This window comes from the organism of the source record quoted next, unplaced genomic scaffold (assembly GCF_019419815.1).
Source record: "Pyrus x bretschneideri cultivar Hongxiangsu unplaced genomic scaffold, Pyrus_bretschneideri_v1 Contig31, whole genome shotgun sequence".
Lineage (NCBI taxonomy): Eukaryota > Viridiplantae > Streptophyta > Magnoliopsida > Rosales > Rosaceae > Pyrus > Pyrus x bretschneideri.
The window spans coordinates 5,393,745-5,419,141 of record NW_025999624.1 but is presented as its reverse complement, the minus strand read 5'-3'; the positions used below and the strand labels follow the sequence as shown (position 1 = coordinate 5,419,141).

The following is a 25,397-nucleotide window of genomic DNA, read 5'->3' as shown; positions in this document are numbered from 1 at the left end:
TCTCCTTTTTTATGTTTAGTTCGAGTTCTAGGTTGGCATGCTCGTTTTGGTGAGCTTGGGATACATAAACTTCTATGACAGATTTCCCAATTTCAGGCAAGGAACTTGATGACTTTCGAGCCAATTTTCGACCAATTCCGGCCACGACCCAGGAAACCAAAGGTATAATCCGACTCCTTGTTTCTTGGGCTTCATTTTGATATATTGGATGGTTAGGTTTAGTGAAGATTTGGGATTGATCGGAGCCAAAAATTATTCCGGCCTTCCCTTACGCTTGTGACTGGGACCGGGTTGACCTGACCCGTAACCCAAACCAGATCCAAAACCAACAACCAAGCCCAACCCAAAACCGGACCCAACCCAATAATTGGGCCTAATCCAATAAACCAGCCCAACCTAGCAACTCAAAGTCCAAACCCAATCCTAGTTTCCATGGTCGGTGCGTGGGCCGCGCGCGGGAGGCTGTCATGGCCGACGCGTTGAGCACATGCACCTCCGCCGGAGGTACTGTGCTTCGCCACCGTGGACGGCTGCTACCACAGCAGCACCGGCAACTTTTCATGTGACTTGTTCGGCAACCCATCTCTGAGCGTGCGATGGTGCATGGCCTCCTGGGCTGCGGCCCTGTGGCGGCATGCAGCGGCGCATGGGAGAACCCAAGGTCCCTCCTTTGATTTTTGGACGTGCCGAATCTGAATCCGCTACCTGTGATTTTGCAACGCATGTTCTGTCATCCATGTGCTATATGCCTGGAAGGTCGTGAGATCCGTTGCAGGCTGCCTCACCCTTGAAGAAAAATTTCTTTCACAGCAGTCTCAAAATTCAGGTTTTTTTTCCTTCAATGCAACCTCTCATAATGTGTGTTATTGTTATATGTTGCAATATTTTGTTATTTGTTTCAGCTAGGTGGTCCAGTTTTCTGTGCGTCTGTTCTGTTTTCTCTCAAGCTCCATTCAGCTTCATTGGCCCCAGTATCCTCCTAACCAAACTAATGCTGCACAAAAGTGGTTTCAAACAAGCAATGGACTCTTGGGTGCTGGGCCTAGTGGGACCATGGTAGTTGATGCTATCATAACAGACTATAGTGCCATGCATGTCGCAAGTGTTCCAATAGTAAACCCATCTACTGTTGTTGTTTGGGAGGTCCCTCCTGGCCTAGGAAATGGATTTCACGCAACTCCAAAGATTAGCACAACTAATGGGGTTCCAATCCATGGTGGTTCTGTCATACCTGTAGTCATAGTTGAGGGTACTAATTGTCTTCTTCCTTGAAAACCCTTTTTTTCCCTATTCTTTGCATTCGGAATTCAATTGCAAGTTGGTGGTGTAATGAAGCATGCCTTTATTTGTTATCTTTTATAATCCAAATGTAAGTTTCCCAAAAAATTTCTCCGAAAGTTGGTTTGTTAGTGCCTTTATTTTGAAAAACTTGATCCAACGGCCAAATTGCCCCCTAAAAATGGGTTATTGCCCCTCCCATATTGGTTTGCCTTTATTAATTATAATGCAATTCTGGTATCGTTTTCGATGGTGGTTTGCCGAAAAATATTTCCCGGATAATTGCATTAATAACTTTTTATAACTTTTCAAGCCACCGTGATTACGATCATGACCCAGTAAATGTGGAATATGCACATTGCATGCTCAAAAGATGCACATGTTTGCACATGGCATACTCAACACAAGCACATGATATGCACGCTGCATACTGAAAACATGCACATGCTCAAAGGATGCACATCTTGCACGTTGCATGCTCATGTTTATGTCTACACATTGCATGCTGAACACATGCACATGATATGCACACTGCATACTAAAAACACGCACATTGCAAGACAAACACCGATCTGCTAAGTACAAACACTGAAATGTGAAACGCAACCTTTTTGACTTGAACTGAGATAATTTACCCCTGCCAATTCAAAATACCAGCATTTCATTAAACTATCAAGTTTAGGAGTGTTATTTACATACAAGAAGCATCCCAAAAGATTTACAGCTATCAAATTCCATTTATTAACTGAATGGAATACACAGCACAATACAGCCGAATTTTTTCAAGTTTGAGCACGCACGTGTCATAGAAACTACTCACTCCTTGGCTAGTTCCCAAGGTTAGTGCGTGGTCCAGTCTCTCTGCCTTGGATTGAGGCTTGCCCTTTGGAATGGTAAATAAATTCGTCACCTTCCCTGGTGAAATTTTCTCTGTGTTCAATGTCGTACATCTTTGGTTTTAGCATCAAAAGCTGCAACAGAATTTGAAGAAGAAGAACGTCATTGAAATTATACTGAATTTGAAGGGGGGGAATGTAGAAAACACTATGCATATTGAGTGTCAAGCTTCTCATAATATTTATTGCCAACACTCTCAACACCTACAAGCCTTGCCCATATATTGTGGATCTTAGTTTGCCTAAAGCAATCAAATAAAATTTGTTAGATACACTAGAGAAACAAAATGACAAATCCACCACTTGAATTCGCAAAAATACTTGCCCTACAAATGCACCCAAAGTTTTCTTGTTAAATGCAAGTTCTCGTTCTACCAGCGTAACCATACTTAATAGTCAACACTGGACATTACATAATCAAGTTACAAAATATCATTTCTCCAAGTCTCAGAATAGATGCACCCTAACGAGGAATATGAATGTAATTGAAGTTATAAATCCAAGACCTAACATGTGTAAAACCAAAACAAAACAGAATCACTGAAAACGTACATTTTGACTGGAAACTAAGCATATATGGTATTTATATCATGTGCATGTGGTACACATATTGTGCATATCATGTGCATGTTGTGTACATACAATGTTTATAATGCGTATTTACATATTTGGTACTCTCGCATTAAGAAAGTTTAGGACATGGTAGGCGCTCAAGATAACAAGGATACATAGTCCTCATGTTTATTTATTATTTAATAGTTAACAAATACATTGCACAACTATGTTACATCGCTTAACATTCTAGTAGTTGTTGACAATTTATGGTTGTCACAGCCCGACACATTCAGCTCAAGTTACTGAGCAGTTAATTCATTCAATGGAAAAACAGAGATAATACAATCAAAGCATCTAGTACATTAACATCCAATTCAACGATCTTTTGCAGAGTAAAGTAATATGGTTTTGTTCCCAGAGAAGTGGATGGATAAACTTAAGCATATTTAGTAATTACAAATGAATCATTTACACATGCTTTCTTTCTAAAAATAAAATTTCCAATTTATAATAACTTGAGCTATATTTATTTATAATAGCAAAAGTTTTACAGATTTGATCCTTTTCAATATATATAAACAATTGTTTTATGTTACATTCAAAACAAAGGAAACAAATAATGAGAGGGGAAGCGTTAAAGAAGAGAAAATAGAACCTTTTTGAACTGGCAATCTCCAAAGGCCCTAGAAACTTCAAGGCACCCCTGGAGTCGTCCATTTGAACTCACACTACCACCATCCTATGTGACGACACAACATGTTTCAATTAGATTCAGATAGAAGTAATAAAACATGAATTACATGCACAAGAAATCTTATATGGAAATAAAATATTATTATCCGGACTTGAGGAAGAATGAAATCATCAGTCCCCCAGAAAGTAGCAGACATAAAAAGCAATATAAACTCAACTAAGTTTTAATCACACTTTACAAATACACAATCCTTACCTTCTGCATACGAGCACGCTCCTGTACGCTCTTGTGCATAGGTGGCTTCGGGTTTCCTGATTAAACAATCTCTTTCAGATGACATGCTTCATTTGAACCAAGTAGCAGTCCCTCAGTGGGAGATGATCGAGTTATTGATATTAAACTCAACTAGTCAAAACGTGTGAGATAGATGATTTTTACATTACGGGAGAATAATGGTTACAAAGCTGATTAAATACTCAGATACATATAGATTAACTAGAAGACAACACAGCTAAACAAGGTTAACAAACTCTAACATAATCTTTGACTAACATTGACTCTAACATATATGAAACTAACAAAGTCATGACCGTTGGTATTTGATGATTGTCAGAAGGTCTTTACTCCTAAAAGTTGATAAGGTTGGTCCATCACAAATGACATAGAGATAAGGAACAAGTAGAAAACTATAAGCTTTAGTTATTTGCATCACCCCAAACAATAGAAGTCATATCCTTATTAATATTGAGATTATTAAGGTAAATATTGGATTCTTATAACACCATATGCTCATTCTATTGAACTGAAATCAATAACATGCACCATTATGAAAACCATATCAGCTCATAGAGAACTAGTACGAGTCTAGAAAGTTTATTAAACTACATATTAGGCACATCTAAACATAAAACTGGTTCAAGGACCACTTATAATAAAAAAACCCATAATTCTCCATCCACAAGAACTAAATGACACATCCTGACCCGGAATGTCCACTTGGACTCCAAATCGAGTTGTGTTGGCCAACACCTGAAAGGTGATGAAGCCACAAAGTGTAGCGATGTGGAAAATGTGAATACATTTAAACCTAAAAGTGCCTAAATACAAGAGTCTGTGGTGAACGGGAATGAACCCATTTCACACGTGATGTCAAAGCATAAGTAAAGTACAGTAAGATAGGATAAGGATTATACCCTCAAAGGTAGCCACCTATACTGAGATTTGGCAAGAATCCTCGTCGATACAAAAGTTCAGCAACTAAAACCTGGAGGGGTGAAAAACAAGGGTGAGTGAGCCTAAAAATAAAGTTTTAGTAAAAACCTTTCGAAACGTTAAGACCCCTCACCGTAAAACATGTATAGTTTCAAGAAAATCATATACGTATAAGTATGAAATCAATGCAAATCAACAATAAATTCATAAATATTCTAATCATAACATCTCAACAATAACATAATAGAATCAGGTGCTCATCAATCTATGCTAGCACACAAGTCGGAGTTGCCTAATGCAACCTATACGACTGGACTGATGCTCATCAATCTATGCTAGCACACAAGTCGAAGTTGTCTAATGCAACATGTACGACAGGACTGAGTGTAATCATAATATACGCTCTAGTGCTACAATCACATGAAAATTGGCACTATTCGTGATCACATACGAGTCGAAGTTGCCTATTGCAACATGTACGACAAGATGTCGGAGTTGCCTATTGCAACCTATACAACATGACTGACACCTACTTGGATCCAAGCCGAGTGTGTGGTGCGGATGTAAACATACATGTGAAAAATCGGTCATGGCCCTGGGCAAGCACTAACATCAGGTACAGCAATGATGAGCAGACTACATAAATATAAGCATGTCATAACAATTCAATAATTCTAGTCAACGTAATAAACTTACCTGCACATCCCGTAGTATTATTTTAGCATTTCACAACGGTACAACATTTCTTATAACATTATTTAATCATGGCATACGCATAAAGAATTTATTAATGCTTGTATTTATGGAAACTAACCTATATATATATATATATATATAAAGCAAAGACCCACTCACTTGAAGTCTGTGCTACAACTCCCTAACATGAATATCGAGGCATCACGAACGTTTGTCACCTAGAACAAATATCAAATCACATCTCAGAATTCTTATCGATAGAACACGTAACTTACACAAAACACATCCCCAAGGACGTTCTAGAATGATCTGTAACCCATTGACCAAAAGTCAACCGTCGGTCAAAGGTCAACGGTAGGGTCCACAACCCTACGCAACTCGATCTGGAAGATCCACACCTCAGATTTCCAATCCGTAACTTCCTAAGAGTTTCAATAAGCTTTTAGAACAACATCCTAAAGTTTCAGAATGATCCAACGGTCGGATCTCCACCAATCGCTAAAATTAAGTAATGGCCGACATTTAGATTTACAAACTTAGAAAACCCATCCGGAAAGATCCGTACGTTAGATTCCTGATCCGTCAGTTCTTAATGCCCTTAAATATTATGTACTATTACGTATTAAAGTTTGGTGACGATCCAATGGTCGGATCGTCGAATCATTTATTAATCAAGTGGCGGCCCTTAACGGAAATATAACCAAACAACGGAATTTCGTCAATCGGATGTCTAATATGGAATTGGGGCACCTATATTAGCCTAGGAAGGTCAAGTGTGTCTTTGTCCACGCGCCGCCGTCCTGACTTGCCAGAAAATTCAACTATTTCCAAAAATTCTCAAATTTTATAGGAATGAAGATCTCAACAAGTGGAGCTAAGTTTCATACATGTGGCCAAGTCCAATTTGGCCGAGAAAAGCCCCAAGTTCTCTCAAACTAGCCGAAAACCCTAGAAAGGGTGGGCTTCGATTCGCCATCGCCGGTGCTCCGTCGCCCCTAAGGTTGTTTGGACCTTGTTCTCGGGCTCAAGAGGAGTCTAATGGTGGTGGAGACCAACGTGATTGCCTTCAGAATAGGGCGGATCGCCGCCAGTGGTGTCCCTGAAACCCATGGCTTCGTTCTTCCCGATACAAGCCAAAAGCCCAACAATCTTGGGTGTAAAATGGAGAGGGAAGGCCGATGGAAAGTTTCTAGGTGATAGTTTGGTGAAATTCGCCGTAAAAACGATGGAAGAATGCAGGAATTTTTCGTCAGGCAACCGGGTCGCGATGGGGGGAAAAAGGGGTCACCCGAATCCCCTGGTTTTCTCTCCTTTCCTCCCTCCTTTCCCTCCTGATTCTCCCTTCTCTCCTCCCCCATTGGTCAACCTCCTCTTCCTCTCTCCTCTCCCGATTCGCCACAACCTCCTCTTCATCTCTCCCGAAACTCTTCTTTCCAATTGGCCTCCCACTTCCTCCTTTATTTCTAATTGGGCAGCCCCCAATCCCTCATTTCTCTCCTTGTCTTTCCATTCACAGCCACACACGTGGCTTCCCATATTTTCTTCAACAATTTTGGAGCCTTCCAGAAAATGATCAATTGACCATTTTGTCCTTGACTTTGTTCGTTAATAACTCCTTCGTTATAACAACGAGTACTACGAAAATACGCCAAGAAAACAGATCTTACGTGCTACGACAAAGCGGTCAACAAAAGTCAACACATTTGCCTCGAAGGGTATTTTTGAAATTTCACATTATAAAATTGTAAAAATCATAGTAATTAAGGACGGATCATTACACTAAAAGTTAAGAATAAACATGCAGCACAACAATAATCACGCCAATCACCATGCGGCACACCGGTACAAATAATCTGTACTTGGTTAAAGTATTATTGAATTTGTTCTGTTATGTCCTCAACTCGTTCAAGCACAAGTGCAGTTAACAAGTTTGATTAGAATACTTAAAATTAAAACTAATCAATACTTAAAATAAACACAATTATACATACCGAATGAGAGTTAACAGAGCAACAAAAATCACATGCCTTTCTGTTTGACAAAAAAAAAAAAATTATCGAACCTGTGCTTAATCTTCTCTTCTCAACCTCTAACCACATGCAGCTTCTCAACGTTAAATTCTTAAGAAAACAACAAAAGTAACCACCCACAAACACCGCAATCAGATACTCAAATACTTACAGAAATATGATTGCTCAGACTTGCAAAATTGGATCAGATTAGGATGAAACTTAGAGTTAGCAAAATGTAAGAATTGGGGAAAAAGAAGCGAATTATGAGAGAATCGGGAGATGTACTCATACGAAAACGAATGTAATTGCCAAAGGTGATTTGGGTGGCGACGGCGATAAGCGTCTCCGTGAGGCCTCCGGTGACGGTATCTAGGAGGACTCGGTGGACTCCATTGTCTTTTTCCTTCAGAGAATAAGATAGAGAGAGAGACTCTAGAGCATTCACAGAAATTGGAAATGGGTTTGAACTTTGCAGATCGCTATCTGCTATCAAACTCAAGTACAACTCTTGCACGTTAAAACCTAGATCGCAGATCGAAAGGGGTTAGGGCTAGGGTTAGTAATTTGTCAAGAAATTGAATGCGGGTTGGGAAGAAGGAGAGTGTGTAGATGTCATAGAGAGAGAGAGGGAAGAGAAGAGAGAAATCAAAAAATGGGAAGGATTAACTCATTTATAGCAATTTGATCATTTTAAGACGTAGAAAAAAATCATATTTGTGTACAAGTATTGTGCATGGCGTGTGCTAGGCTTGGTAATTTGTGACACGATCAGTTAATCTGACACGATATAATATAAAATTAACAGGTTATTGGATCGATATGATAACGAATTTGATCATTATCAGATAACCCGATAAGCACCTGTTAAGATAACGAGTTGGTCCGGATATACACATAGGTAACCCTTACACGATAAGTAAAATATTAATTTAATAATTTTATACCTTAAGAATACTATATCATATATATATATATATATATATAATTATATTATATATATATATATATATATATATTAAATTAAATTTTAGAAAATTTCAAAAAATTGAGGTGATATATTTTTATAAGAAAAACTAATAAAAAAATGTTTGAAAACTTTATTTTAATGATAAAGACAAAATAAAGGGTAAAATGAATAGTATCAAAATTGATTTTTTAGTGTAAAAATGTGGTTTTTCGTTAAAATGAACAGTACTGTAAACTTTTCAGTTAAATTTCCCATTTTTATATGGTATAGTATCATTATTTTGTTTCCTTTCATAATTATTTTGATAAAATTCTCATAATTTGAATGGTTATAATTAGACCTGGCAACTTATTATACGACCCGTTAACACGACACGTAAACGACACGAAAATAACGGGTTTCGGGTCAACACGATAACTAATCGGGTCATTATCGGGTCACACGATAATAACCCGTTAATAACGGGTCCTTAACAGGTTTACACGAAAGTGACACGCGGGTAACCTGTTTCGACACGATAAGAAAAATGCTATTTTGATGATTTTAATTTTTTAAACTACTAAAAAAAACTTACTATAAAATGCAATAGATATAATGAATATGTATATATTGTTTATTAATTATTATTCTATTATTATTTTATATAAATTTTAAATTTTAAGTTTTATTTATTTATTTATTTTTATAATATATTATAGGCAAAGATTGAGATTAAAAATCATAAAACACATTAAAAATAAAAATATCAAGTAATTTAAAAATACCAAAAACATAAAAAAAATTATAATAATTAATTTCCCGCCTAATATTTCAAGAGTTTCATCCATTTCCCACCCAATGTTTGGGAAATTTTACAACCTATATCCATCCATTTCCCGCCTAATGTTTAACCCAAAGAAAAAAAGTAACCAGCTTTTTTTTTTTTTTTTTTATCTCTTATAACATTTTAACTTGAATAAAAATAAAATACGTAATAAAAAAACATAAATGTAATTTTATTATTAAATATCATCACATACTAATTGAAACATAGTCTAATTAACACTTAAAATTATAAATAATTAATATATTTATTCCAAGTCATCAAAACGATAAGATTCACTAACGCTTAAAGTTTATTTATACTTTCATTAAGTATAACATCAATGCGTATCCCATCAAAATGATGAAAGTATGAATAAACTCTTAAGTGTTAGTGAATTTATCGTTTTGACGGGATAAGTATCCTACAAAACTAATTTCAACAATCCAACCGTCAAACTTGTTTATACATGCTTCGAGATCGCATACTCCAAAAATTGCAAAAAACAAACATTCAAAGATGAAGTAATGAGACAAAACTTTTCAACGGTTATAAACGAAAAATCACAATTTAACGGTTATTTTAACTCCGATTTTGATGACTTTTTACAGCTACGCTCCTTGACCTTATATGAATACAATGAATGAATTCGATCTTCAATTTAAAATATTTACACTAGTGTATACCACAAATCTTATGTTATACTTAATGAAAGTATAAATAAACTCTTAAGTGTTAGTTAATGTATCGTTTTGATGGGATATGCATCCTATGAAACTAATTTCAATGATCCAACCGTCAAATTTGTTTATGCATGATTCGAGATCACATACACCAAAAATTGCAAAAAAAAAACATTCAGAGATCAAGTAACGAGACAAAACTTTTCGACGGTTATAAACGAAAAATCACGATTTAACGGTTATTATAACTCCGATTTTGATGATATTTTACAGGTACACTCCTTGACCTTATATAAATACAATGAATGAATTCGATCTTCAATTTAAAATATTTACACTAGTGGATACCACAAATCTTATGTTATACTTGATGAAAGTATAAATAAACTCTTAAGTGTTAGTGAATCTATTGTTTTGATGGGATACACATCTTAGAAACTAATTTCAACGATCCAACCGTCAAACTTGTTTATATATGCTTCAAGATCGCATACGCCAAAAATTGCAAAAAACAAACATTCAGAGATCAAGTAATAAGACAAAACTTTTCGACGGTTATAAACAAAAAATCACGATTTAACGGTTATTTTAACTTCGATTTTGATGATTTTTTACAACTATACTCCTTGAACCTAAACAAATACAATGAATGGATTCGATCTTCAATTTAAAATATTTACACTGGTGGATACCACAAAATCTTATGTTATACTTGATGAAAGTATAAATAAACTCTTAAGTGTTAGTGAATCTATCGTTTTGATGTGATATGCATCCTATGAAACTAATTTCAATGATCCAACCGTCAAACTTGTTTATATATGCTTCGAGATCGCATATGCCAAAAATTGCAAAAAACAAACATTCAGAGATCAAGTAATGAGACAAAACTTTTCGATGGTTATAAACGAAAAATCACAATTTAACGGTTATTTTAACTCCGATTTTGATGATTTTTTACAGCTACACTCCTTGACCCTAAACAAATACAATGAATGAATTCGATCTTTAATTTAAAATATTTACACTAGTGGATACCACAAAATCTTATGTTATACTTGATGAAAGTATAAATAAACTCTGAAGTGTTAGTGAATCTATCGTTTTGATGTGATATGCATCCTACAAAACTAATTTCAACGATCCAACCGTCAAACTTGTTTATATATGCTTCGAGATCGCATACGCCAAAAATTGCAAAAAACAAACATTCAGAAATCAAGTAATGAGACAAAACTTTTCGATGGTTATAAATGAAAAATCACGATTTAACGGTTATTGTAACTCCGATTTTGATGATTTTTTACAGCTACACTCCTTGACCCTAAATGAATACAATGAATGAATTCGATCTTCAATTTAAAATATTTACACTAGTGGATACCACAAAATCTTATGTTATACTTGATGAAAGTATAAATAAACTCTTAAGTGTTAGTGAATCTATCGTTTTGATGGGATACGCATCCTACGAAACTAATTTCAACGATCCAACCGTCAAACTTGTTTATATATGCTTCGAGATCGCATACGCCAAAAATTGCAAAAAAAACAAACATTCAGAGATCAAGTAATGAGACAAAACTTTTCGACGGTTATAAACGAAAAATTACGATTTAACGGTTATTTTAACTCCGATTTTGATGATTTTTTACAGCTACACTCATTGACCCTATATGAATACAATGAATGAATTCAATCTTCAATTTAAAATATTTACACTAGTGGATACCATAAAATCTTATGTTATACTTGATGAAAGTATAAATAAGTGTAGATTTTTAAAAATCTCATGAACAATGTTATTTATTTGAGTGAAAAATTAATAATAATAGGTGTGAAAAATGTAATCACACATAATGAAAAACTTTACAACGTTCATTAAGGGGTCAACTCCGAAATTTAGTATGTATATACTAATTTAGTATTATGTTTTACATTTTTTTGGGTCAAATTATGTTTTTCTTTTCATTTTTATTGATTTAAAATATAATTTTCTTAACGGGTAACGGGTCGGGTCATATTACCTGATAATATTAACGGGTTGATTTCGGGTCGGGTCATATTACCTGTTTACTTTAACAGGTATTACACGACACGACCCGTTAAGCTATCGGGTATGACACGAAAACGACACGAACATGAGAAACACGACACGAATGCCAGGTCTAGTTATAATGTTTGGTTTTTGTATATTTAGTTTATGCGGAAGAGAGTTCTGATGTGGAAAACCTTACTGAAAACATCATCAACATAACTCTTGAAGGCAATAGATCAAGCCAAAGTTTCAATACAATTTCTCCATGATGATCGATGAAAATTGAAGGATTTTGAGTTTCATTGACAATGTTTTAACTTCTGAAAAAGGCTTCACAACTTTGAAAAAAAAAATTCATTCATTTTGCATATCCTTGCACATTTGATATTTTGTAGTAAACTAGTAGTGTATCTTCAAGTGTAGATGTGGTACTTAAGGCCATCTCCAATCGAATGGTCCATAGCGCCAAAGGGCCAAAAATAGCACAAAAACCGTCTCCAACTTAGGGCTAGGCCAGAGGGCCATGGAATCTGAGAGGGCCCCATGGAATTGGAGAGGGCTGGAGGGCTGGCCAGAAAAATCAGCTTTCTTGGCGATTATAACCGACATGAATTTTTTTTTTTAAGTTTTATTATTATTTTTGATTTACAAAATTTTCCTATAACTTCTATTTTTCAATTTTTTTTAAATTCTATTTTTTTTCCATAACTTTTATTTTACAAAATTTGTTTCATATTTTTTTTTTAAATTCCATTTTTTCCTATAACTTCTATTTCTCAAAATTTGTTTTATTTTATTTTAAATTCTATTTTTATCCTATAACTTCTATTTCACAAAATTTGTTTCATATTTTTTTAAATTATATTTTTTTTCCTATACCTTCTATTTTACAAAATTTGTTTCATATTTTTTTTAAAATTATATTTTTTCCTGTAACTTTCTAAGCCATTATACAACATTAAATTAAATTAAGTAACATGAAACAACATTAAACAATATGAAACAACATTAAATAACATTAACCAACATACAAATTATACAACATAAAATAAAAACATTTAACAACATGAAACTTAAACAACATTTTAAAAAAACACGTAACAACATAAAATTTAAACGCCTACTTCATTCTTCTTTTGGCCCAAAGATGTGCAATAAGATCCTGTTGTAAGTACTTGTTTATGGCACGAGAACGTATCATTCTATAGCGCCTCATGTACTCATTTATAAAGATACTACCAGTTCTTGGATTGAAAGGCAAATTAGGCCCATCATATATTTTTGCGCGAGCCCTTCTTGACCTATTTAGATCTTCTTGGTCGTCATCAAACTCTCCATCAATATACCCATCTCGCTCATCCTCCACTATCATATTGTGTAATATGATGCAAGACATCATGATGGAGTCCAAATTTTCTCGACCCCACCCTCTTGCTGATTCGCTAATGATCTTCCACCATACTTGTAGAATACCGAAGGCTCTCTCAACATCTTTCTGGTATGCCTCTAGTGTAAGGTAAACAACTTTTCTGCGTCATTCCTAGGGTTTGGAATTGCTTGGACAAGTGTCGCCCACTTTGGGTAAATACCATCTGCCAAGTAACACCCCATATTGTATTGACGGTTGTTGATGTAGTAGTCAAGTTGAGGTGCTTTACCTTCCGTCAAGTTATTGAAGAGGGGTGAATGCATAAGAACCACAATGTCATTTTGGGATCCAGGGACTCCAAAGAAAGCATGCCAGTTCCATATGTCATATAAGGTAACCGCCTCTAACACAACATTTGGCTTTCTCGACCTTCCGCTAAAGCCTCATTGCCATCCGGTGGGACAGTTCTTCCAATCCCAATGCATGCAGTCTAATGACCTTATCATGCCCAGAAACCCACGGTCTTCAGCTTTGCGAATGAGCCGATTCAAATCTTCTTGATTTGGCTCGCAGAGGTACTCGTCTTTGTAAACCTGAACAATTGTGTCACATAATTGTTCAAGAGTATCAAGGCATGTAGACTTAGACATACCATGGGTTTCATTCATCAAATCAGCTGAGGAGTCATAGGCCATCATTCGGAGTACAACAGTAACCTTCTGATGAGGTGAGAAACCAGGGCGGCTTGCTCTGTCCTGCTTCTGTCGAAAGTATGGATTGACCTGCTGGACATCATGAAGTAAATGCTCGAAGACATAGCGCTTCATCCGGAAGCGACGTTTGAAATCCTCTTCTGTGTACACCGAGTTGGGGTTGAAGTAGTTGTTCATCAGATTGGCATGCGACATCACTCTGTTTCGTGGTTTGTAAGAGCGATCAACAATAGAGCCACCCCATTGAGGTTGTTCCTCAGTATTTGCCCCCATTTTGCTTCCAATTTGGAATTGGATGAGGATCTCCAGTTGGAATCCAAAGAGGATCCAAAGTTGGAATTCATTACAAACTTGAATTGTAAAAGATTGAATTGAAAGAGATTGAATTGAAATAGATTGAATTCAAAGTTGTGTGAATTATAGCCCAATATCCACCCAATTTATGGCAAAAGAAAAATTCAAATCCAACAGCTAGCTGACATCAGCATGATGTCATCTACCAACGGCTAGCTGACATCATGCTGACGTCATTTAGCCGTTGGATTTGAATTTAAGTTGTAGTTTTTAAATAATAAATTATGTTTGGCCCTATGGCCCTTTGGCCCTCTATTGGAGACGGTTTTTTGTAACAGGTTTTTATGACAAGGCTAAAACAAGCCCTACGACCCTTTGGCCATCAGTTGGAGACGGAGGCAAATATGGCATGGTATTGTTCATTAAAATATTAATTTCTTGGAGGGCCAGAAGGTTAAAACAAGCCCTCTAGCCATCCCTCGGTTGGAGATGGCCTAACGACAAATGTGATTTTATGCTTTGAAGTAATATTTATGTGGCAATGTGGTATGTGCAAATTTAAGAAGAAATTTTTTTTCTGAACAGGTTGAGTCATTTTACCTATTGGGTAAAGTGACCTAACTTGTTAAGGACCCGTTAAGATAACGGATATAACACAACACGGCTTTTTAAGATAACAAGTATTATACGAACATAACACGAAACACAAGGCCTAACGTGTACATGTTGTATGTATATTAAAAAAATTCTATTTTTATAACAGAATTAAGAAATTGTCTCATTTTGAGATATTTTCCTTTTATTTATTTATTTATTTATTATTATTTTTATTTTTTTATGCAGCATAGGGTAGCGATCGGTCGGTAAAACACCAAGGACTCAAACAACACGCGCTCTCCCTCTCCGCCCCAAGCACTGTATATAAAATCCCATCTTTTGGGTTTCTTAATCATGCGACATATAATCCAGTCAATTTTCCGGGAAAATTTGAGTGAGAAGGTATGAAAAGCGTGTTTTATTTTGTTTAATTTTGGTAGTTTCGGTTTAAGAGTGTTGGTGGGGTCGGATTGGTTTTTGCTTTGGAGGGTGTAACAATGGCGGGAATAGCAATAATCCTAGATCTGTTGCGGAAAAAACCAAGTCCCAGTACAGTCCAAGCATTACACTCTGCTGGGTATTTTTCGGCCAAAGCCGCCGCTTCTGCCGCTGCTGCGTCTGTCGCCGCCGGTGCTCCTTATGCTTATAAGGCATTATTCGGGTACTCTCTCTCTCTCTCTCAATTGTGTTTTCTTTTACATATCTGTGTGTGTTTTTGTTATGATGAATTCGGTTTCGATGATATGGAGGAGATTTTGTATTGTATAATGCTATTCGGATTTGAATTCTTTGATATGAATTTTAGATACGATTTGGGTAAGTGTTATAGCTCGTTGGTGCATTTGTATTTGGGAATCGGAAATCAGTGATCTCAATTTTTTTTCTTATTTCGCCATTAGTCTTCATGGTGGTTATTGTATGGTGAGTCTGGGGATTTGATCATACCCTGAAACTTGATTTCGGGTCGCTTTCACATTGATTGATGACAAACTATAGGATGTGAACAAGTTTGAGTGCGGATAAAGGTTCAGTCGGCTAATTTTTCAATCGAACAATTCAGGGAAGTTCTAAACTTTTCGAAGCTGTAGAGTTGCCCTCTGTGATTATGGTTGGTTGTGTTTGATTAATAACCTTCTGGGGTACAGTTCATTATTGGTATTTTATATGGTTGAAGCTGGAGAAATATATTCGGGATTGTTCTTCTGGTGTAGGTAGTACAAAATGTTGATATCAGGACGCTAAAACTTTTGCGCTATTGGTTTTCGTTTTCAGTTGATTCTGTCCTCATATCCTTTCTTGAGCTTGCTGCGTAAATTTAAAATCAACAGCTCATATTATACTTTCCTTTTCTTACTTTCCCATGTCAATGTTATTTCATTAGTACTTTGAGGATTGTTGTCGGCTGAAGTTTGACTGTGTACTAACTCTTTAGTATGCAACAGTAATTTCAGGGTGCCGGTTGCCCATTGTGATGCTGGAACAGCATGGTCTGAAGATTATGTTTCTAATATACGAAGTTCATCTCAACGAATCTTTCAGAGTGACTCTCATAATTACAGTACCAAGGAATACAAAATTGAGTTAAAGCCTCTATTCTCGGCTTTTGAATTGAGGACTCTAACTATGACAACCTTGAGGTCATTTTTAATGTTCTTTTTACCTCTTTTGGAGCCTCGAACAAACTTGGAAGAGGATGATGATAAATTCCTGCCGGACACTGAAGAAAAGCAACCTATAGATTATGTTGTTCCTCTAAAAAAATCAGTAGTGCAGATTATTCGTGAGGTCAGTTGTTTTTTCCTACATTCTTGTTTCTGTTTTGAATTTAGTTTAAGAAGTTCCATCCATACACGTCGTCTTTAAATTATTTCCATTGGTTCCATGGTGTCTCTGAACAGTGGTTTTCGGAATTAGAAACCGTACTGATTATTTTTTATACTTTGTTGGTCATAACACCAGACATAATATGCCTCAGATAGTTTGACTCAACCCTCTGTGAAGGACTCATTGTAAAATGAAGATACCTTATTGGAAATTTTATCCGGTGAAGATAGCATTAATTTTGAGGAACGCCTTGCTGAAATTATGATACTTTTAAATCCGTATGCACTAAAGCATCATAAATATCCATAACAGTTATTAGCAATTGATGGATCTTTGAAGGAGGATTCCACGTTAACAGTTAGTGCTTATTTTCATTCTTTTTTTTTATACTTTTAAATCAGTATGCGCTGCTTGTACATCATAAGTAGCTTGACAGTTATTTGAATTCAATGGATCTTTAAAGGTGGATAAATTTAAACAGAATTAGGTGCTCGGATGTTTTTGTCTTGTTTGTCAACGTGTATAGTTCTGCTGGTTTATAGACCAGATGCAAGTGTGTACCACTAATCATGTTTATTTTGAAAATCAATTTGATCACGAAACAAGTTATTTCTGTAATGTGATGGAAATGTTCATTAGTTGTTGAATCAGCAACCAGTTGATTTACCTCTTTGCATTCACCTTTCAATTTTTTTCTTCTTTATTTACATTTTAGCACAGGAAATTTCTTCTCTCTCTCCCTGCCACCCCCCACAACACACAATACAGCTTTCACCTGAAGCAGTTCTAGGGTTTTCTCTTTCCCAAATATAACCACTTAATTAAACAGCATACAAAATTTTGCACTTCTATTATTGAACTCAACAAAGTTTTGCATCTTCCAATTGAGTTACGTTTTGCATCCATTGCAGACTTCTGTTGTAACCACTAGACGGATTCTGGAACGAATTTGTGTCCATTATGTATCGGAGAGAATGGCATGGAAACTTCTCAAAGGTAATTTCTTTCCACAGTAATCCCAAATCTACTTTTATTTGAGAAGATTAAGCTCAAAAAACAAGCGTGTAAATATGATTAATTAATTAGTTATATGTTTTGCTTCTTCAAATACGCAAACAAAATCTACAGATGTTCCTAAGTCCGCCATGCGGAAAGCTGGAAGAAGATTGCCTACTTTACTTTTCTTCTGTAGTGTTAGCAAAACAACTTTCAGAGGTAATATTCTATTCATGTATTCTGTCACATATGCAAGAAAAAATGTCATGGTCACTGTTGTTGGTTGATTGAGCTTTCATTCTCACTGTGCTGTCCATGTTTACTCAGGGCACTTTCTAGGTGTGGCAGCGTCATGGCTCATCCAAGTTGGCATTGATGTCTACCGATATATTTCTTATACAATAAAGTCTAGAGAAGAGGTTGATGACATCGATACGGCAGAACAAGTTAAGATTCTTGGGAAGAAGGTTACAGTTACTACTATCAGGTGTGGTGCATCACTAGTTTTTGCTTCCATTGGGGCCGGTATTGGTGCCTCCCTTATCCGCCCTTCATCTGGCCAGTGGATTGGTAAGTGAATTACCTAATCGGGGTGTATCCATTAGTAAGTGAATCATCTGTAAGTGCACATGTAATTTTTCTTTCTTTTTTCGCAGGCTGTCTTTTGGGGGATTTGGCAGGGCCTTTTATTGTAACAGCTTGCCTTGGGAGAGTTTACCATGGAGAACTTTGAGTCCTGGGGATGACTTGTCTGACGTATTGTTTGCACATGGGCAAATTTAAGTGGCTTAAACGAGACAATTCTTAACTATACGATGATGGGGTTCTTGACAGCAATACCACCTGCATGAAATCAGTTAAAGCAGGTGTTGAAGGAGAAGTTTCACAACCGTAGGAGTTTCTCCTTTCTGAAATTATGCCTTTCCATTCTGAAACTCTGCTTTTGTGGGAACCTTTTAAAGTACACAGTTTGGTCCCTGAATTTAGTCATGAATCAAGGTGAACAAGATTATCAATATTTAGCATTATTTTTATTTTTACAATTTTACAAGCGATATTGAGGATAGAATCAAATAGACATCGAGTATAGGGTAAATGCAGTTAACTACTTGAACAACAAGCTCCTAACTTGGCACGATTATATCAAGTGTCCCAGATCGTGACAACGTATACTACTACAATTCCAAACAGCACAGCCAGAAACTTGGAATGGGGTGTGTCAACAGAGACTGCCTTGTGAGCTGTGTAACCCCTTGATAGCAGATGGTTTATGGATGCTGTTGGAGCGAAATTTCTTACGAGAAGAAATGCCTCCACAAATTCGTTGACTGAAATCCTCACGCTCACCTTCGCCAAATCCCTTGCAAGAGGCATCCCCGAACTATCTTCCTCCGTAGCTTGTGCGGGCGGGGTACCTGCAAAAGATACTCCGACATTCAAGTCAGTCAATTAATTTTTGTTCTCTGGTTTCTCTCCGAGACTCCTTTCTTTCTTTTTTTCCCGGCTATTTGGCTCCTCTCCATATTTATAGGATTGCATTCTTAGCAAACAAGTGCCACGACCTTTCTCCCTCTCCCACTTCCTTAGTGGTCCTCCGTAATATAACTTCATGCTTCGGGAACAAGTACCATGTCATGTCTTCCTTACCCACTTCCTCAATGGTCTTCCATAGTGGAGGCAGTTATCTAGACACATGCATCTGTATACTCCTTATAGGCCTTCCTCACAGTTTATCTTGCACAACACCATCTTTGGGTGATTGGTATTGGCCCATGAGTTGAAACCGGATTTTATCCTCCACAGATACGTATATGAACATACCACATGACAGACCTATCGAAATGGCGGAGGTCCATTCCGCCTTCTATCTTGAGTTGTGCCCAACTCCGATACCAGTCGGACTAGAAATGAAAGCAGAAAACCATATGCCGGGCATGATATGGAAGGACGGTCCGGAATCATTGAACTTGAGGGTCACTGTCCTGCTTAGTATACACATACAAAACCACAAAAAGTTTTGTTTGAATCACTCTGAAAGTGCATGAGAGCTGTTCCCAGAAATATACCACCAGCAAACTGTGTGCCTAGAACCAGAAACCCCTCATTCCACTTTAAGAAGTAGGGCGACATTCCAGCTGAAAATGTCCCCAAAAAGAAAACTGTGCATGAAATCTTTACGAGTAATAGGGGCTTGGTGCGAAGGCTGCGAATGCCAGTTGTTCTTTTTGGTTTCACTTTGATCATCGTCATGGCTGCTGTAGGCCAATGTGGAGAGGGTGAGGAAGAGAAAGAGAAAGAGAGCTTGAGAAGATTGTAGCAAGCCATGTTATAGTGGTGCATGATAAAAAGTTGAAGGTTTGGATTGTAAGCATATAATAACATAGAATAGGATCATAGTTATTGACATGCATCAAGAAGTGAATGAAGACAATACTTGCAAATAAACCAGAAAAGAAAGCAAAGAAGTCAAGTTCATTGGGCCGAGTCGAAGTCTTCCTCCTCACGCTTTCTACTAGGTTAACAGCCAGTGCCAGTCCTTGGAGTAGCCCGAGTAGGTGGGCACCTAGGGCCCCCACTTCGGGCGCGGGGGGGGGGGGCAATTTTTTTTATATATATAGAGAAGTGTTATTAACACTTTAAAATTTTTGTCCTACACTTTTTACAAATATATATATTTTTTTCCAAATATAAAACGTTTGGAACGTACTCCACTAGAATTTTGGAACACCAATAACAATTATATATTTATATATATATATATATATATATAATTTTGTAGTTTGAGTAAAATATCTCAATATGAAATTATAAAAAAAAAAATTTGGAACTTGCTGTGCAGCTTTAGGCCTCGGGAAGGGCCAGAAGGCCCAAAATATTTCTTAAGTATGTGTGCGTGTGTGCGTGTGTGTGTGTGTGTGTGTATATGGTTTTGTAGTAGTTTATTAATTTGAAGAAGTTAAAAGATGTAGACAATGATAGCTTGAAGAGTTTTTGTATTAATCTTGAAGGATTATTGAAACATGGTGAGCATTTTGATATTTATAGAAATGACTCATTTATAGAGCTAATAATCTTGAGAGCAACTTTGCCAAAGGAAATAAATCGGGCAATGGAAGTGCTGAAATATATAAGACAAATGGATTGTTGTTTCCCGAATGCATGGGTTGCTTATCGTATTTTGTTAACTATACCAGTTACAGTTGCCTCTACTGAAAGAAGTTTCTCAAAATTAAAGTTGATCAAATCGTATCTTCGATCAACTATGTCACAAGAAAGATTAAATGGGTTAGCTATTTTGTCAATTGAAAAAGAATTGGTTGAAAAGTTAGATTATGTAAACTTACTTACTACATTTGCGTCTAAAAACGCGAGACATGTAATATTTAAGTAATATTTGCATATCTTTCTTCTTTGGATATGAATTCTAATGATTTTTTATGTAGAAATGAGCTTTTTCACGTATTTAGCGAAACATTTTCTTATACATATAAATATACAACGAGTCGAGTGTCAAAGAACTTTAGGGCCCCCATTTGAAGGCTTGCCTAGGGCCCCCAATTTCTCAGGGCCTTCCTGTTAACAGCTTCTGCAGCAACACCAAAAGCCGGAAATGCTATATCCCTTTGATCATGGTACTATTACAAAGGTGCAACCTCCACGCCTATTCAGAGGTAGACATGATCTTAGAGATTAGAGCAGTGAATCTTGTCTGAATCAAACAGAAGAAATAAAATACACAAGATGATGGCATTTGGCTGTAGTTCAATGGCATTAGGATACGCTGCTTGACCTGGAAAGCCTGAGGGACTTGTCTAAAGTGGTCAAGGATATTTACTCCTGTACCCGAGGTACTGAGTTCGATCCTCTTCCCCAAATATTGCTTGAATATATAAACCGCAAAGCAATCCTGTTTATATCTGTATCGATACGCATACAATTTTATATATTTGTATGTAAGATGATCATCATCCAGATGATTGCCAAGCCACACAAGCAATAAAAACATTCTTGGAGATCATTACAACACTGCTCTCTATCCTGAACTAATAACATATGATAGCAAAAATCTAAATAAAACCAAAATCACATCTACCAATCGATTGCCTTGCTACTTACAAATCTATACTTCCAAACGCAATCTTCCACAAACAAATCGTGCTCGAACAACGACTTCAAGTGTCCCAAATCATCACAACAGCTATTACCCCAATACCCAACAAAACTGCCAGAAACTTGTACTGGGGTTTGTCGACTGAAACTGCTTTGTTGGGTGCATAACCCTTTGCCAATAAATGGTTTATTGCTATGTAGATGAAAACTCCACATGCTAGAGCCATTGAAATTGCGAATATCCAATCAGCCACAGCTCCTTGGGTTGTTGCGTCTATTAGGATTCCAATTGCCACACCAATAGGACTTGAAATAGCAAATGCAAAAGCACAGGCAGCGCATGACAAGAAGGGACGGTTAGGCATCATTCGAAGGAGAGCAATGCCCATGGCAATGGCAGCAAATACCTTGTGAAGAGAAATTGTCCATAAGGCTTTCCAAGCATCGGCTTTAGTCTCAGCGATTCCAATTGCAATGCCCTCAAACACGGAGTGGAAACACAAGGCTACTATCAACAAGATGCTGTCCCCAAGTGAAGTAGCGCTTGCAACCACCACGTTTTGGTTATGGCCCTGTCAGGTCAATCAAAAATAAGTTTTGAGTCAGTGTCAGAACCACCACCGAGTAATCCCCCAATACGTATGGAAATCCTGATACGATTACAACCAGAAGATTATGAATTTAGCAAGTATATATCTTACCTGAGTGCCATATTGACCACCCTTTCCCTGCTCAGTATTACCTGCAGTGAAAAATAAACTATCACTTGATTGTCCTAGTTTTACAGTCAACCTCAAGCCTAGTTTTGCTTAATAAATTATGGTCGCAATCACAATTCTCAGCAAAAACCCACACACAGTTCGTTTAGTGGCACCCCCGTCTCCACTTTGTTAAGTTTGAAAAGGTCGGAGTTCAAATTTCATAAATGACAATTGTTACTAAAGAAACAAAAATCCAACACCAAACAGTTGTTTATTCAAGGACAGTGATTTTCAACACACTTTTAGTCCCCTTATATTTTTATATTTCTGGTCATCGAACCGAATAAATCAAATGGAAACAAGAAGGAATATGATTTTCACACACCCTTTTAGCTACTCACACAAACCTGTAAATTTCTTTATTTTTAGCTATCGAATTGTGTAAATCATATAAAGGCCTACTGACACTCCAGTTAGAAGATGCGATTACATGACAGAGTTTCAGAGCCAAAGGGGTAGAGAGGAAGACCTAGAAAGACTTTGGAAGAGACTCTAAGAAAAGACTTAGAGTACTTGGATCCAATGGAAAACGTGACACAGAACCGCGCGCAATGGTGTTCTAGGATTTATATAGCTGACCTCACTTAGTGAGAAAAAGGTTTTGTTGTTGTTGTTGGATTGAGTAAATCAAACAGAATGAATGAAAATGATTAAAAAGAAGTGTGTGAGGCTAAAAAGCGTGTGTCTTTGTCATTTCCCGTTCAAGGAATTTCATTGACTCAGCAAACAAAGAGAACAAAGTCTAGAAGACCAAAAGCACTTACCCTGAACCTGAAGATCAGCAGCAGACACAACACTCTTGTTCTTGAGGAACACGTAGGAAATAACACAATCAGCAAGCATTGTAAGCAAGAAGCCACCACAAGCCAACATAAACGCGAAAGGGTATTCTTCTTGGGTCAAGTCCTTGAAAGTCTCATTGGAATCGCTCAGAAAGTGCATCATAGCCGTACCTAAAAACACACCCCCAGCAAACTGGATACCCAAAACCAAAAACCCTTCATTCCACTTGAGAAATAAGGCGAAACTCCGGGTAAGAACGTCCCAAAAAATATTATGATGAGGCACCAAATCTTGACTAGTATTAGAGGCCTCGAACGGAGGTTATGCGGGGTTTCACTGTCGTTGGAGTCGGGTTCGTTTCGTCGTCTTCATGGTGGCCGCTGTGGGCTAAGGCGGGGATGGTGAGGCAGAGAAGGAGGAGAGAAGAGAGGAGGAGTAAGCGAGGGAGAGGTGGAGCCATCGTTGTTGACTTGTAGGTTTGGAGAGGAGGGAGAGAGGGGCATGGGTTTTAACGGGTTTGGTTGTAGTACGTACTTTTTGGGGGGAAGAAAAACAGAGAGTTTAATATGGGAATAGGATTGGTACTACAATTTACAATACAGTTGTATGATATTGACAGGATTTAATATGGTTATCTGAATTGTCGGATACTTCCAACTTTTTAAACGCTAAGTTTTCAGTTAGAATGTAAAAAAATAAAGATTTAACGACTATATTTCGGAGGACTATTAGAATATTTGATGACATAGAAGAAGAGAAAATGGGTGGTGGATTTTGGTTTTCAAACATCCGTCGACGACTTGACTTGGAGTAAATGTACGCAATCGCTTTCTGTATTTTGTGTGGGGTTGTATATTTGCCATGAATTATTTATTTTTAATTTTTTGGTTTTCTTGAAGAATATTCCACAAACCCCATTTCTTACTATTTTTATAAGAATATATCACCAGGTAGAATCTGACACGCCCAACTCTAATATTCATCCAAATATCAGGGTAAGCATGTGCTGGCAAACACCCAAAGGTGACGAAGTCATATTAGAAAGAATGAGAACAATGAATATGAATAAAATAATATAAATTTAATTATAATGACTATGCATTTAAGGAACGCGTTCAGAAGAAAGTGTTCTGAAGGAAGAGTTTTATATGCCTTCGGGCGATACCGATACCACTAGTTAGCACATTATATACGAGATATGTTTTATGAAAGGTTTTATGGCATGCTAGGGTTTTTGGAAAACTCATTCAATTTTATATTATTTCTTTTTAGTGTTCTAAATTAGTTGTATACTTTGAACACATTACTCATTTGCATATTAATTACAATTAAATTTATAAGTCTTATTTATATTCGTTGTTGTCATGCATCCTAATATGGCTTCGTCACCTTCGGATATCGGTCAGCACGTGCCTACAGGATGAATTCATTTAACTACTTGAACGACAAGCTCCTTGCTTGGCCGATTATATCAGGTGTCCCAGATCGGGACAACCGAAATTACTACTACAATCCCAAACAATACAACCAGAAACTTGTAATGGGGTGTGTCAACGGAGACTGCCATGTGAGCTGTATAGCCTTTTGAAAGCAGATGGTTTATGGATACGTATATGAACACGCCGCATGCCAGACCTATCGAAACGGCGGAGATCCAATCCGACTTCTACCTTGAGTTGTGCCCAACTCCGATACCAGTTGGACTGGAAATGAAGGCAGAAAACCATATTCCGGGCATGATAAGAAGGGACGGTCCGGAATCATTGAACTTGAGGGTCACTGTCCTGCTTAGTATACACACACGAAACCACAGACAGTGTTGTTTGAATCAATCTGAAAAGTGCATGAGAGCTGTTCCCAGAAAAATACCACCAGCAAACTGTGAGCCTAGAACCAGAAACCCCTCGTTCCACTTTAAGAAGTAGGGCTACATTCGGGCTGCAAATGTCTCCAAAAAGAAAACCGTGCATGAAATCATTAAGAGAATTAGAGGCTTGGTGCGAAGGCTGCGAATGCCATTGTTCTTGTTGGTTTCACTTTGATCATCATCGTGGCTGCTCTATGCCAATGTGGAGAGGGTGAGGAAGAGGAAGAGGAAGAGAGAGAGAGCTTGAGAA

General features: G+C 37.0%; 2 protein-coding genes and 1 pseudogene across 6 annotated transcripts; 1 reads left to right on the top strand and 2 right to left on the bottom strand.

The window, feature by feature from the left end:
- Nucleotides 1-1,926: 1,926 nt before the first annotated feature.
- LOC103965440 (probable protein phosphatase 2C 8) lies at nt 1,927-7,982 on the bottom strand. Of its 5 annotated transcripts, XR_007260441.1 has the most exons (6): nt 7,635-7,982; nt 7,394-7,451; nt 4,617-4,687; nt 3,679-3,734; nt 3,385-3,468; nt 1,927-2,249 (listed from the first exon to the last, which is right to left on the bottom strand). XR_007260441.1 is itself a non-coding variant. In XM_048590237.1 (3 exons), exons 1-3 carry the CDS (start codon nt 3,715-3,717, stop codon nt 2,106-2,108), a joined length of 267 nt encoding a protein of 88 aa, XP_048446194.1. In that variant the 5' UTR covers nt 3,718-4,490; the 3' UTR covers nt 1,927-2,105. The 5 variants fall into 5 exon arrangements, 1 of the variants encoding a protein (XP_048446194.1); XR_007260439.1 differs by having other exon boundaries at nt 7,394-7,982; XR_007260440.1 differs by having other exon boundaries at nt 4,617-7,451.
- A 7,299-nt stretch (nt 7,983-15,281) lies between these two features.
- On the top strand, nt 15,282-18,644 carry LOC125468150. Its single transcript, XM_048590204.1, has 6 exons — nt 15,282-15,467; nt 16,249-16,591; nt 17,542-17,626; nt 17,759-17,845; nt 17,954-18,196; nt 18,283-18,644. Exons 1-6 carry the CDS (start codon nt 15,304-15,306, stop codon nt 18,357-18,359), a joined length of 999 nt encoding a protein of 332 aa, XP_048446161.1. The 5' UTR covers nt 15,282-15,303; the 3' UTR covers nt 18,360-18,644.
- A 2,872-nt stretch (nt 18,645-21,516) lies between these two features.
- On the bottom strand, nt 21,517-23,820 carry LOC103965442 (annotated as a pseudogene).
- Between the last annotated feature and the right edge of the window lie 1,577 nt (nt 23,821-25,397).